Here is a 15750-nt window from a genome sequence, read left to right on the forward strand (position 1 = left end):
TTCATCCTGTCTCGGATCTTGAGCACCACATCTGCAGTTTGCTGAACTATCTCTGGACCAAGTTCTGCTCTCTCACCAACTTCATCCCAATGAATTGGCGATCTGCACTTCCACCCATACAATGCCTCGTAGGGAGCAATACCAATGGATGATTGAAAACTGTTGTTGTAGGTAAACTCCACCAGAGGTAGCTTAGATTCACAAGTCGCATGGAAATATATTATACAGGCTTGCAGTAGATCCTCCAAGATCTGAATCACTCGCTCAGACTGGCCATCTGTCTGCGGGTGAAAAGCTGTACTGAAAAGCAACTTTGTCCCCATGGCTGCATGTAAGCTCTTCCAAAAGGACGATGTAAACCTTGGGTCCCTGTCGGACACAATAGAAACTGGGATCCCATGCAATCAAACGATCTCCCTGATATAGAGCTCCGCATACTGCGTCATGGAGAAAGTCGTCCTTATTGCAAAAAGTGCGGTGACTTAGTTTGTCGATCCACTATATCCCAAATAGAATTTGATCCTCTGACTGACCTCGGCAAACCAACCACAAAGTCCATTGTAATATTCTCCCATTTTCACTCTGGGATGGGGAGTGGCCTAAGCATTCCTGCTGGCCTCTGATGCTCTACCTTCACCTGCTGACAAGTGAGGCATTCAGACACAAATCTGCGGATGTCTCTCTTCATCCCCGGCCACCAATACAAAACCTTCAAGTCTTTGTACATTTTGGTCCCTCCTGGGTGAATGGAATACGGAGATGCATGTGCCTCTGTCAGAATATCCTCTCTGATCGAATCAACACTAGGAACCCACATTCTATCTCTGTATCTCACCAAACTATCTGACACTGTGTAGAGTACACTGCCCTTGGCTCCATCCTTCAGCCTCCATTTCTACAACTGCTCGTCTGAAGGCTGTCCCGCACGAATACGGTCTAGCAAGGAAGATTAGACTGTCAGATTAGACAGCCTTGGAGCTCTGTCCTTGCGATAAACTTCTAAATCAAACCTATGAATCTCAGACTGAAGGGGTCTATGCACTGAAAATTGTGCTACAACGGCGACTTTTCTGCTCAAAGCGTCTGCGACAACATTGGCTTTCCTCGGGTGGTAGCTAATTTCGCAGTCGTAGTCTTTCACTAACTCCAGCCACCGTCTCTGTCTCATATTCAGTTCTTTATGCGTGAAGAAATACTTGAGACTCTTGTGATCAGTGAATATCTGACACTTCTTGCCATACAAGTAGTGTCTCCAAATCTTCAACGCAAAGACTGTAAGGTCCAAAATTTAGACGACGTAATCCAACTGCATGAAAATTTAGAAAATATGAAAATAAGTAATTTAGTTGCTAAATTATTTGTGTGACATGCATGATTTCATATTGAATATGATTTAATTGTCATTTTGCATAAAACTATATTTTAAGGAATATTCAAGTTGCAATCGAAGAACAAAGATCGAGGGCTGAAAAACGTAAAATGTTTTCTTAAATAATTATTTTTAAAATACGATTGTGGGTTTTTCTTATTTTTGAAAAATAAAGGGTTTTGAGGTGATTTTATACGCCGGGACGTAAATTTTATCGGTGTTGGTTTTTCAACAAAAATATGAACTGTTTAGCAACCCGGCTATTTAATTTACAAACTTATTTTACCAAAACTATTTTAACATTTTATTTAAATCCTAATTAAAACTAATGGGCCTAATTGTTGGCTTAATAGGCCTAAAGTCTTGTTAGGACTTAATTAACTATATAATATATGTTTAAACCTCCTAAAACCCTACAACTCCTACACAAACACACGACCACAATTCTGAAAATCTCCTCATAAACTACACAGCACACACATGCATAAAGATTGAGGCAATTTTCGAGAATTTTCCAAGGAAGTTTCAAGACAAAGGTCTTGCCCGTTCTTCAACGTCGTCAACGTAAATCGTTCGTTAAAATACGCAAAGGCACGCCTATTCTTTCCTTCAAAACCATCATCACACCATATTATTTTTTTATGCATGAAAAGTTTACAAAACAATGACACTTCATGTACTTTTTTTTTTGCATGTGACATGAGATTTCCAAGTAGGATTTTGATCCAAATTGTGTTGTTTATGTGCATAAAGGGGCTGCCATGATTAGGAGGTAATATGAGATTGTTTTACACAAATTTAAGGGCTTAGAATCACACACAAAAACGCTGCAACACGAATAGAAGCAAGCTGGAACCACACTTGGCCTGCACGTCTTGTTGGTTCACGATTTTGGGAGGTACAGGCCTGGGCTTGGTTCCAAGGGTTAGCCAAGGTCACAAGGGAGTCAGGGGAAGAGTCCTAGCAGATCCAAGGGGCTGGGAGGAGTCCTTGACAGCAAGGACTCCTACCCGAGAGGAGCTAAGGAGGGGCACTAAAGTTTTGTGTTGTGTGCAGGATTCTGGGCTCGGTCCAGGGGGCCAGGGCTGGGTCAGGTCGAGTCCTTAGGGTCCTTAGGGGGTGCACAACATGTTGGTTCAGTGGTTGGGTTCGTTGGTAGGGTCCTGGAAACTAGAACAAGAGTCCTTGTCAAGGTGCAACTCTCGGCCAGCTTAGAGTAGTTGTGTGAGGGCTTTGATTTTCTGTTTGGGGTGGTTTCCGTGAGTTCCTTAGATCCAGTAGGGTACTCTAGGGTGTTAGTCAGGGTTTGGACCAACATGGCTTGGGGGTGACTCAATAAAATCAAGAGATGGCTCGGGGTCAAATTTTATGTGTCATATTAGGGTTTCCTAAGCTTAAAAACTTGAACAACGGCTCACGGGGGTCGAGTCGTGGTTCATGGGGGCTAAAATAATATAAAAAGACTAAATTTAGAATTTAAGAATTTTATATTAAAGTTTGGGATTTTTCGAAATTAAAACGTTTCCAAAAACGTCCAATTACGAATGAATTAAAAGCCTCGTTTTTAAGCTAAATAAAATTATGAGAATTTTAATTTAAGCTTAAATAATTATTTGGGACATGTTAGAGTCAAGAAAATCAAGAAAATGTCAAAAACGTAAAACGTCACGTCCAGGGGTAAAACGGTCTTTTTACACTGGAAAATTAGTAAATGTCATGGCAGTGCCCTATTTGCGGTTTTATATGCTAATATGATTATTTTTAATGGTTATGAATGTTTACAGGTTAAAATGATTATTTTATATGTTTATGGAATTTTAAATGTCTAAGGATTTTTATGATGAAACGATAACGTTAAAAGACATGTTGCATGCTTGGTTTAAAACGAAAATGTTATATGCATGATTTTTATTAAGTGATGATAACATGTTGAAGGATGTGAAGGGATTGTGACTAACAAGATGATATGTTGGAGATATCGTGAGGGTTATGGTCCAAGTGGGAGCCCGACGATCGTATTTCCTTGGATACGGATATGTATATGTATATGATGATATGTTAATACGTAAGGCCAGGGCCCAGTTGACCGGTGAGAGTGTTGCTGGTGTCCCCCGCCGCCCAGTACTGTGGTTACATGTAGATGGATCAATCGCCTAACACGTATATGAAAGTCACAATCAACGATCTGAATTCAACGAGCATTAACATGAATATGAATATGAATATGGATATGAACATGAATATGTTTATGTGATATGTTTATGTTTTGGAAAATATTTATGTTTAAAGTTTATGCATATTAAGAAAATGATATTTTTAGTACAAGTATTTTTCACTGTCATATGTTAATTGTATTACGTATTACTTGTTATCAAAGATAGGATGTGTTGAGTCTTTAGACTCACTAGGTGTGTTGATGCAGGTGATATAAATACCTATGATGTTGGAGGTCTTGACGAGTGTCTTGCTGGACTATCGGTGCACATAACCCGAGGACCATCGCTTTTATTTCCGCATTTTAGTTTATGATTTTACATTAAAGATTTTTACGACATTTTATTTATGCTTTTGAAAAGTTTTTGAGAGGTTTAATATGTGCTACACTTTTCAACAGTTATTGCTTTTTGGGTTTGGTAAAACAGGTTATGATTTCTGGTTTTGACTATTCCTTTTAAATTTTCAAATACTAGTCGGAGGGTTTATTTTTAAATGGTGCCAAAGTATTTTTATGTATATTTATATGCATAGGCCGAAAGTTTGAGGGTAAAAAAAAAAATTCTAGTACTTTTTAAGAAAACTAATAAGCAGACGTTTGAGTTGGTATCAGAGCAAAGGTCCTGTAAAGGGTTGTGCCACCATCAGCGCCGGGAAGTTAAGTCGTCAAGCCTCAATTTGTAAGTTTTACATGCTTTATGTGATTTAATATGTTGTTACCTGCATGATAACATGAATAATTTGTTTACGTTACATGTTTAGTAGCTCTTTGAATATTTATGTTGTACATGCTTAAATTGCTAAATGAGTTAGGATATGTCGCATGATTAGAGAACATAGATTTAAATGCATGTTGATTATGTTAGAATTTGGAAAACGTTCAGATAAAATGCCTCCTAGACGTGCCCATGTTAATGAGAACCAAGCGGAGAACAATGTGAATCATCAAGGGAATGCACCACCACCCCCTCCTCCAGGGGATCCTGCTACTCGTGCATTAGAAGGGATGGCTCGCCTCTTCGAGCAACAGATACAACAACAGCAACTACAGCAGCAGTTACAGCATATGCAACAACAGCAGTTGCAGCAGACGCCTAGGCCACAACACGACATTTATGATCAGTTCCGAAGGCTAGGGTCGAAGGAATTTTCTGGCACTACCGATCCTTTTGCTGCTGAGAGATGGATTCGTTCACTTGAGGTACACTTTCACTATCTGGATATGGAAGATGCTGACCGTGTGAGGTGTACCACTTATCTATTTAGGGATGACGCTTCATTATAGTGGGAAGGAGCCGAGTATGGTGTTGACCTTGCTACACTCACTTGGGCTCAATTCAAGACAAAATTCAATGAGAAATATTTTACCGCTGATGTAAGAAGTAGACTAAAAAGGGAATTTATGACTCTCCGTCAGGGAGACGCTACAGTTGCTGATTTTGTGAAGAAGTTTGATAGGTGTTGTCACTTTGTACCCCTTATTGCCAGGGATGCGGAAGAAAAACTTAGACACTTCAAGGATGGCCTACGACCCACAATTCGGGATAAGGTCATGATGATGCGTCCTGGGGATTATGCTACAGCAGTTACCTATGCATATCAGACTGACCAATCCTTGAAGGACATTGACTTTGAGTTACAGCGTAAGAGGAAACAATATCAGAATAATAACCAACCCAACAAGAAGCCATATAAGGGTCCTCCTAGACCTCAAGGGCCTCAAAAGCCCCAAGGTCAAGTCAAGAAGCCAGCACCACCAAAGCCACCACCTGCAGCGCCAAAGCCTGTCGATAAGCAACCTTGCGAGGAGTGTAACCGTTTTCATTTTGGCAAGTGCATGTGGGGAACTTATAAATGCTTCATCTACAAGGAAAAAGGGCACAAGGCTTCCGATTGCCCGAAGAAGAAAGCACCTACTGTTGGAAGAGCATATGTGATGAATGCCGAGGAAACTGAGGAAGAGACAGACACTACGCTCATCACGGGTAACCTAGTCATTTAACATTTTTATATTGCTTATTATTGCATGAAAAGTTAAATTGGTTATTAGAATTGATTTGTGAACAAGATTTAACCTAGAAGAAATTAGGTTGCATGTTCTACTTAGTTGAATTCAAGTTATGATTTTAGAAGCCATAGGAAATGATGTTGATTTTGTGCCTTATTTTATGCAAAGGATGGGTTAATTCCAAATAAAAAGTTTTAGGGCAAAAAAAAAATTAAAAGAAAATCATAACTAAGGGATTTTTTTGAGGAATTCGAATTATTGGGGGTTAAAGGGGCAAATTTTGAAATTTGGGGTCTAAAATGCAATTTTCGATAATTAAAGGGACCAAATTGCAATTACCAAAATTTTAAGGGCCATAAAGGTAATTTAAGAGAAATTCAAGGACTCAAATGAAAAATTCGCAAGTTTGAAGGACTGAAATGCTTAAGTTCAACATGCAATCTTCATATAACTTTGGGAATTAATGATAGTAAATCGTTAAGCTTCAACACAAAAAGATTTTAAATACAATTCTCACCGCAGGGAGAATCATCATTCTAGGTGTAGCTACTTATGCATTGCTAGATTCAGGAACTACACATTCTTTCATATCTGAATCCTTCATCAAAAGACTGAATATTACTCCTCAAGATATGGGTTTGGGTTTCAAAGTTACTATTCCTTCCGGTGATCTAATGGTCACGTCCAAGATTGTCAAGAATCTGGAGTTTCGTTTAGTCAGGGATGTGGTTCGGGCAGACCTTATGGTGCTTCATATGCCCGAATTTGATATTATACTCGGCATGGACTGGTTGTCAGCAAATGGAGCTTCGATTGATTTTCGTCAGCGATCAGTATCTATTAGACCACCTAGTGGAAAATCTTTTGTCTTTGAGGCGGCGAGAAATAAACAAATGCCGCACATTATCTCTTGTCTATGTGCGAGGAAGCTTATTAAGCGTGGATGTCGAGCTTATCTAGTATGTGTCACTACGGCACATGCATCTACTTGTCGGAAGTTGGAAGAAGTGGATATTGTGAGAGAATTATTTCCTAATGTTTTTCCCGAGGACGTTTTTGGCATTTCGCCCGATCGTGAAGTGGAATTCTCTATTGATCTTATGCCGGGCACTGTTCCCATATCTAAAGCATCTTATCGTCTGGCACCCGCTGAAATGAAAGAACTAAAAGATCAAATCCAAGAATTTCTTGACAAGGGTTTCATTCGCCCTAGTTACTCTCCATGGGGCGCTCCGGTTTTATTTGTGAAAAAGAAAAATGGTAGCATGCGTCTTTGCATTGATTATCGAGAGCTTAATAGGGTCACTATCAAAAATAAGTATCCATTGCCAAGAATTGAAGATTTATTCTATCAGTTGCAAGGAGCATCGATATTTCTAAGATTGACCTGCGATCTGGATACCATCAATTGAAAGTCAAAGAATCTGATGTTCACAAGACAGCGTTTCGCACGAGATATGAGCACTATGAGTTTATGGTCATGCAATTCGGGTTGACCAATGCGCCAGCGATCTTCATGGATCTCATGAATCGCGTATTTCAGCCGTATCTGGATTAGTTTATTATTGTCTTCATTGATGACATATTGATCTATTCCAAGAGCAGAGAGGAGCATAGTCGCCATTTGAGGACAGCATTGCAAGTTCTACAAGATAGAAAGCTTTATGCGAAATTCATCAAGTGCGAGTTTTGGCTTGATAAAGTGCCATTCTTAGGCCACATCATTTCTAGTAGTGGAGTGGATGTCGATCCAAGTAAAGTTGAGGCAGTGAAAGAGTGGCCAGTACCGAAGAGTGTTACCGAGATTCGCAGTTTCTTGGGACTAGCTTGCTATTATCGCAAATTCATCAAGGGATTCCTGTATCCATCGTTTCTGACAGGGATCCGAGATTCACGTCATCTTTTTGGAAAAGTCTGTATGAAGCGATGGGGACCAAGTTATTGTTCAGTACAGCGTTCCATCCTCAAACCGATGGTCAGTCAGAAAGAGTTATACAGATTTTGGAAGATCTACTGCGAGCATGTGTTATTGATTTCCAAGGCAGTTGGGAACAAAAACTACCTCTAGTGGAGTTCACCTACAATAATAGTTTCCAATCATCAATCGAGATGGCTCCTTTTGAGGCACTTTATGGAAGGAAGTGCAGATCTCCTATTCATTGGGACGAGGTTGGGGAAAGAAGAGATATTGGTCCGAATGTGATTGAAGAGATTGCCGCTCTTGTAGTCAAAATTCGTGAGAGAATGAAGACCGCACAAAGCCGACAACAGAGTTATGCGGGCAAAAGACGAAGGGACTTAGAGTTTGCAGTGGGCGACCATGTATTTATGAAAATAGCACCTATGTAGGGTGTTATGCGCTTTGGCAAGAAAGACAAGCTTAGTCCAAGATTTATTGGTCCATTCGAGATTTTGGAGAGGATTGGGACACTAGCTTATAGAGTGGCATTGCCACCAGCGCCTGCAGGAGTTCACAATGTGTTCCACATTTCAATGCTGCGGAAGTACATGTCTAATCCGTCACATGTGCTTAATTATGAACCTCTCCAATTAACTCCAAATATGACATATGAGGAAAGACCTATCCAGATCTTAGCAAGACAAGAAAGATGATTGCGAAACAAAGTCATTCCAATGGTCAAGGTCAAGTGGCTGAATCACTCGGAGGAGGAAGCTACTCGGGAAACCGAGAGGGACTTGAAAAGTTGCTATCCTGATCTATTCGGTAAGTTCTAATTTCGAGGACGAAATTTTATTTAAGGGGGGAGGAATTGTAAGGTTCAAAATTTAGACGACGTAATCCAACTGCATGCAAATCTAGAAAATATGAAAATAAGTAATTAATTGATTTAGTTGCTAAATTATTTTTGTGACACGCATGATTTCATATTGAATATGATTTAATTGTCATTTTGCATAAAACTATATTTTAAGGATTATTCAAGTTGCGATCGAAGAACGGAGACTGAGGGCTGAAAAATGTAAAATGTTTTATAAAATAATTATTTTTAAAATACGATTGTGGGTTTTTCTTATTTTTGAAAAATAAAGGGTTTTGAGGTGATTTTTTACGCCGGGACGTAAATTTTATCGGTGTTGGTTTTTCAACAAAAATATGAACTTTTTAGCAACCCGGCTATTTAATTTACAAAGTTATTTTCCTAAACTATTTTAACATTTTATTTAAATCCTAATTAAGACTAATGGGCCTAATTGTTGGCTTAATAGGCCTAAAGCCTTGTTAGGACTTAATTAACTATATAATATATGTTTAAACCTCCTAAAACCCTACAACTCCTACACAAACACACGGCCACAATTCTGAAAATCTCCTCCTAAACTACACGGCACACACATGCATAAAGATTGAGGCAATTTTCGAGAATTTTCCAAGGAAGTTTCAAGCCAAAGGTCTTACCCGTTCTTCAACGTCGTCAACGTAAAATCGTGCGTTAAAATATGCAAAGGCACGCCTATTCTTTCTTTCAAAACCATCATCACACCATAGTATTTTTTATGCATGAAAAGTTTACAAAACAAGTGACACTTCATTTACTTTTCGTTTTTGCATGTGACATGAGATTTCCAAGTAGGATTTTGATCCAAATTGTGTTCTTTATGTGCATAAAGGGGCTGCCATGATTAGGAGGTAATATGGGATTGTTTTACACAAGTTTAAGGGCTTATAATCACACACAAAAATGCTGCAACACGAATAGAAGCAAGCTGGAACCACACTTGGCTTTCACGTCTTGTTGGTTCACGGTTTTGGGAGGTACAGGCCTGGGCTTGGTTCGGTTGGTTCCAGGGGTTAGCTAAGATCACAAGGGAGTCAGGGGAAGAGTCCTAGCCATGCTAGTACTCGAGCCAAGGGGCTGGGAGGAGTTCTTGACAGCAAGGACTCCTACCCGAGAGGAGCTAAGGAAGGGCACTCAAGTTATGTGTTGTGTGCAGGCTTGTGGGCTCGGTCCAGGGGGCCAGGGCTGGGTCAGGTCAAGTCCGTAGGGTCTTTAGGGGGTGCACAACATGTTGGTTCAGTGGTTGGGTTCGTTGGTAGGGTCCTGGAAGCTAGAACAAGAGTCCTTGTCAAGGTGCACATCTCGGCCAGTATAGAGTAGTTGTGTGAGGGCTTCGATTTTCTGTTTGGGGTGGTTTCCGAGAGTTCCTTAGGTCCAGTAGGGTACTCTAGGGTGTTGGCCAGGGTTTGGACCAACATGGCTAGGGGTTACTAGATAAAATCAAGAGATGGCTCGGGGTCGAAGTTTATGTGTCATATTAGGGTTTCCTAAGCTTAAAAACTGGAAAACGGCTCACGGGGGTCGAGTCGTGGTTCATGGGGGCTAAAATAATATAAAAATACTAAATTTAGAATTTAGGAATTTTATATTAAAGTTTGGGATTTTTCGAAATTAAAACGTTTCCAAAAACGTCCAATTACGAATTAATTAAAAAGCATAGTTTTTAGGCAAAATAAAATTATGGGAATTTTAATTTAAGCTTAAATAATTATTTGGGACATGTTAGAGTCAAGAAAATCAAGAAAACGTCAAAAACATAAAACGTCACGTCCAGGGGTAAAACGGTCTTTTTACACCGGAAAATTAGTAAACGTCATGACAGTGCCCTATTTGCGGGTTTATATGCTAATATGATTATTTTTGATGGTTATGAATGTTTACAGGTTAAAATGATTATTTTATATGTTTATGGAATTTTAAATGTCTATGGATTTTTATGATGAAACGATAACGTTAAAAGACATGTTGCATGCTTGGTTTAAAATAAAAAATGTTATATGCATGATTTTTATTAAGTGATGATAACATGTTGAAGGATGTGAAGGGATAGTGACTAACAAGATGATATGTTGGAGATATCGTGAGGGTTCTGGTCCCAATGGGAGCTCGACGATCGTATTTCTTTGGATACGAATATGTATATGTATATGATGATATGTTAATACGTAATGCTAGGGCCCAGTTGACCGGTGAGAGTGTTGCTGGTGTCCCCCGTCGCCCAGTACTGTGGTTACATGTAGATGGATCAATCGCCTAACACGTATATGAAAGTCACAATCAATGATCTGAATTCAACGAACATGAACATGAATATGAATATGAATATGGATACGAATATGGATATGAACATGAATATTGTTATCTGATATGTTTATGTTTTGGAAAATATTTATGTTTAAAGTTTATGCATATTAAGAAATGATATTTTTAGTACAAATATTTTTCACTGTTATATGTTAACTGTATTACATATTACTTGTTATCAAAGATAGGACGTGTTGAGTCTTTAGACTCACTAGGTGTGTTGATGCAGGTGATATAAATACCTATGATGTTGGAGGTCTTGACGAGTGACTTGCTGGACTGTCGGTGCACATAACCCGAGGACCATCGCTTCTATTTCCGCATTTTAGTTTATGATTTTACATTAAAGATTTTTACGACATTTTATTTATGCTTTTGTGAGGTTTTTGAGATGTTTAGTATGGGCTACACTTTTCAACAGTTATTACTTTTTGGGTTTGGTAAAACGCGTTACGATTTCTGGTTTTGACTACTCCTTTTAAATTTTCAAATACTATTTGGAGGGTTTATTTTTAAATGGTGCCAAAGTATTTTTATGTATATTTATATGCATAGGCCGAAAGTTTGAGGGTTAAAAAAAAATTCTAGTACTTTTAAAGAAAACGAATAAGCAGACGTTTCAAAGACAACAGCAGTTAATTCCAGATCGTGAGTCGGGTAGTTCTTCTCATGCACCTTCAACTGCCTGGTAGCATAAGCTATAACCCGACCATGCTGCATCAACACTGCGCCTAACCCGAGCTTAGATGCATCGGTTTATAATACAAAATCTCCTTGCCCTGATGGCATGGCTAATACCGGCGCTGAAATAAGAGCTTGCTTCAAAGTATCGAAGCTCTTCTGACATTCATCACTCCAAATGAATTTAGCATTCTTCTTGGTCAGTGAAGTGAGTGGCACTACTATCGACGAAAACCCTTGAATAAACTTACGGTAGTAACCGACTAAACCCAGAAAGCTGCGGATCTCTGATGCATTCTTCGGCTCAACCCATTCCTTAACGACTGCTACCTTCGCTGGATCGACCTCAATGCCGCTGCTAGAAATTATATGACCCAAAAATGCTACCTTCTCCAACCAAAATTCACACTTACTGAACTTCGCAAGTAACTTGCGACTCTGCAAGGTTTGTAGAACTGTCCTCAAATGCTGGTTGTGCTCCTCATGGCTCTTCGAGTAAATAAGAATATCGTCAATGAATACTATGACGAATTGATCGAGGTAAGGTTGAAATACTCGGTTCATGAGGTCCATGAAAATAGCTGGAGCATTCGTCAGTCCAAATGGTATCACTAAGAATTCGTAATGCCCATACCGGGTTCTGTAAACTGTCTTGTGCACATCTGCATCCCTTACCTTCAACTGGTGATACCCTGATCGAAGATCTATTTTAGAGAACACGGTAGCTCCCTGCAACTGATCGAACAAGTCCTCGATCCTTGGAAGTGGGTATTTATTCTTGATCGTTACCTTGTTCAACTCCCGGTAATCGATGCACAGCCTCACGCTCCCGTCTTTCTTCTTCACAAATAGCACTGGTGCGCTCCATGGTGAGAAACTAGGGCGGATGAACTCCTTGTCTAGAAGCTCTTGAATCTGCTGTTTGAGTTCTAGCATCTCAGCTGGAGCTAATCGGTACGGTGCCTTGGAGATTGGCACGGTGCCTGGCATAAGATCAATTTAAAACTCCACCTCTCTCTCGGGTGGAAAGCCCGTGACGTCATCTGGAAAGACGTCAGGAAAATCTCTGACCACTGGTACATCAGTTATAGACGGAGTGGGCATGTCAGGTGAGGAAATAACGCTGGCCAAGAAAGCCTGACAACCCTTGTGCATAAATCTCCGCGCTTGCATTCAAGAAATCACGCGAGGGAAACTCCTTCATCTAGCTGGCTCGAAGAGAAACTGCTCCATGCCCAAAGGCCTTACTAACACTGACCTTTTCTGGAAATCAATCAAGACCCTATTCTTTGTCAGCCAGTTCATACCCAAGATAATATCGAATTCCGGCATTGGTAACACAATCAAATCTGCATACACTAGGTGGCCCTGCAGCTCGAGATCAATATCTCGGACAACACTAGTAGCTGACAACTCTTCCCCTGATGGAACTGTTAATGAATAGCTCACGTCGACTCCAATAGACTTGACGTCTAGGTGACTAGCAAATGTCTCTGATATAAACGAGTGGGTGGCTCTCGAGTCTATCAGAGCCTTCGTGGCTAATCTCTTGATGAAAATATTTCCTGAGAGACGTTAGCACCACGCAACTTATATCCCAAAGTTCTAATAGTAGTCTTACGCAACAACATGCACCAAAAATTCTATCTAACATCCTAATAATCTCAATTCAAATAAACATGCAAGGCGAAAATTTAATACTGTACTGAATTAAATAAGTTACCAGTCAACAGTGTCGTGTCTGGGTTCGCCTCTTGTGCATGCATGGCGAATACTCTGCCCCGAGTCGGCTGCCTCCACTGTGGGCACTCCTTCAGCATGTGGTCACTGGCTCCACATTTAAAGCATTTGCCTGATCCGTATAAGCATGGTCCCGGGTGCTGGCGGTTGCACTTTGGGCACACTGGGAAAACAATTGGCTTTTGAGGCTCCCCCTGCTGCTGAATTGGACCCTTTCCCTTTGGCGGTCCCTGATATGGATTCTTCCCTGGTTGCCCCTGGAACGGCCTCTTAAACTGAGGTCGTTGTTCCTGTGGCTGCGGTGGAGCCTGATAGGGCATCTTGCCCTGCCTGTCTGCCTCAATATCCCTCTGATCCTGTTCTGCCGCCAAAGCTCTAGATACGGCAATGGCGTAGGTAGTAGGACCAGCAACTCGAACATCACGGAGCAAGACCGGCCGCAGCCCATCCATGCAATGCCTCAGCTTCCCCTGGGCATCATTAGCTACCAGGGGTACAAAGTGACACCTCCTTTCGAACTTCCGGACAAAGTCTGCCACGCTGCTGTCTCCCTGTCGCAGCGTCATGAACTCCCTAGTCAATCTGGAGCATACTTCCTCAGTGAAGTACTTGGAGTAGAAAACCTCCTTAAAGTCGTTCCACGTCAGTGTTTGCAAGTTCACTGACACCAACGCACTATCCCACCAAAGTCTGGCGTCCCCTGTCAGAAGGAACGTGGCACATCTGACCCTATTTGCGTCTTGCAGCTCCATAAATTCGAAGATTACTTCAATGGACTTAATCCATCCTTCAGCCACCATCGGGTCAGTAGTTAGGCTTGTCAAATTGGGTCAAGCCCGTCGGGTCGGCCCGCCCCGCCATAAAAATTGAGCGGGTTGGGTTGATAAAATTAGGGTAGAATTTTATATTTTTAAGTTTTATATAAAAATTCATATTTCTTCCTTATTTTTTCTCATGTGCCTAACTTCAATCACTCTGGTAAAATCTCTATGCTTCTATTTTTTTTGAAGATGTTATACTCTCCAGTCTCTTCCCCTTTTTTAATGTTTAACTCGAACTAATCCAAAATTATCAAAATAATATAGTAAATAAAGTAATTATGTGTATTGTTGAACACATAATATTTTCTATTTACAACCGTCTGTTTCCTCGACTTTCTGTTATCTTCCAATGTTTCTCACTTTTTAAGAAAATGTGGATGGTAAGAGCTAGGTGCCTTGTGCGGAAAAAATCTTAAGATCGTTAATTTTTGTTTTCTTGTGAGGACAAACCCTTAAGAAACTGGAGAAAGTTTATACTAAAAAAGATTTGGAATTCACATTTAAAGGTTTCATTGTATTTACGGTTGATGATATTACATGAATTAATTTTTAGTACATGTGTACGATGAAATCTTGTGTGAATTAAAATAAGCACTTTATTTTTTTATGGATTATGTTGATTGTTGTATGCTTTCAATGTCTTATTTCAATGTTTTTAAGTTTTTTATGAAACTATTTGACTGAAATATATTTTTCTTCTATGTTTATTTTAATATAGTTTAGTATTTTTTTTAAAAAAAATAATAAACGGGTTGGCCCGCCTAACCCGCGGCCCAAGGTGGATTGGGTTGGGTTGGCCATTTAGAGGCCCACCCCGCCCCGCCTAATGGCGCCCCGCCCCGCCTAATGGCGGGTTGCGGCGGGTGGCGGGTGGCGGGCTGGCCCGCACCGTCAGCCCGTTTTGACATGAATGTCAGTAGTCCCCGAAAACTCTTTTGGGTTCATCCTCCTGAACCTGTCATATACTGCCTCTGGCCTGGGCCTCGCTCAAGCGTCCACTGCAGCCTGGTTCCCCGCAAACTGTACGAAGAACTGAGTCATTCCTGCAAGCATCTGTGCCTGCATATCTTGCGGTGGAGGTGGGGGATTGGCCCTCTCCTCATCTAGAGGCTCTTGGCCCTCTTCCCTTGCTTCACGGTTAATAATGCGTCTAGGAGGCATACTGTTCCCCACATGCATGAACATGATATCAATGACATAAGATGCACGTACTTGAACTTAAAAATATGCACATGCTAAAATCGGAACTTCATGCTTACTACGTGATATAAATTTAAAACCTTAAAACTTACAGACTTGTGGTGTGACTTCGTGAGCTTCTTGCAACTGGCGGTAGGCATAACCCTTTACAAGAACACCGCTCCGATACCAACTGTAACGTACCGTACTTTTGCTACTTAAAATTTTGCGGAGGAATTAAAAATTTTCTTAAATAAATCATGAACATCCAATATTTGATAAAGTAAAATGTACGTCTCAAAATCTGTTGCAAAAAAAAAATCTAAAAATTTAAGTTTGACAAAAATATTTGAACATTTTCATAAAACTAAAAACTTGGGCGGTCCTCGGGTCTAGCCTCCTGCTCAGTCCAAGCCTGCCCCTTGGTCACCACCCCTAGTCTCCTCACAATCATCCTCACCTGCATCGATCAACTCTAGTGAGTCTAAAGACTCAACACGTATAAAATGAAAATAACGAATAATACGTAATAAAACCACATGCAACTTCAAAATAGTGCGTACATACTTAAACTTGAACCTGCAATAAACTTGAAACGTCTGCTTATTCGTTTTCTTAAAAAGTACTAGAATTTTT

General features: G+C 40.3%; 1 protein-coding gene across 1 annotated transcript; it reads right to left on the reverse strand.

Annotated features, from left to right (window-relative positions):
• Nucleotides 1-12574: 12574 nt before the first annotated feature.
• On the reverse strand, nucleotides 12575-13914 carry LOC140842087 (uncharacterized). The gene is made up of 2 exons (XM_073209904.1): nucleotides 13098-13914; nucleotides 12575-12939 (listed from the first exon to the last, which is right to left on the reverse strand). The coding sequence occupies exons 1-2, from the start codon at nucleotides 13912-13914 to the stop codon at nucleotides 12575-12577; spliced, it is 1182 nt and encodes a 393-aa protein (XP_073066005.1).
• Nucleotides 13915-15750: the final 1836 nt, after the last annotated feature.

This window comes from Primulina eburnea, chromosome 9 (genome assembly GCF_022965805.1).
Source record: "Primulina eburnea isolate SZY01 chromosome 9, ASM2296580v1, whole genome shotgun sequence".
Taxonomy (NCBI): domain Eukaryota; kingdom Viridiplantae; phylum Streptophyta; class Magnoliopsida; order Lamiales; family Gesneriaceae; genus Primulina; species Primulina eburnea.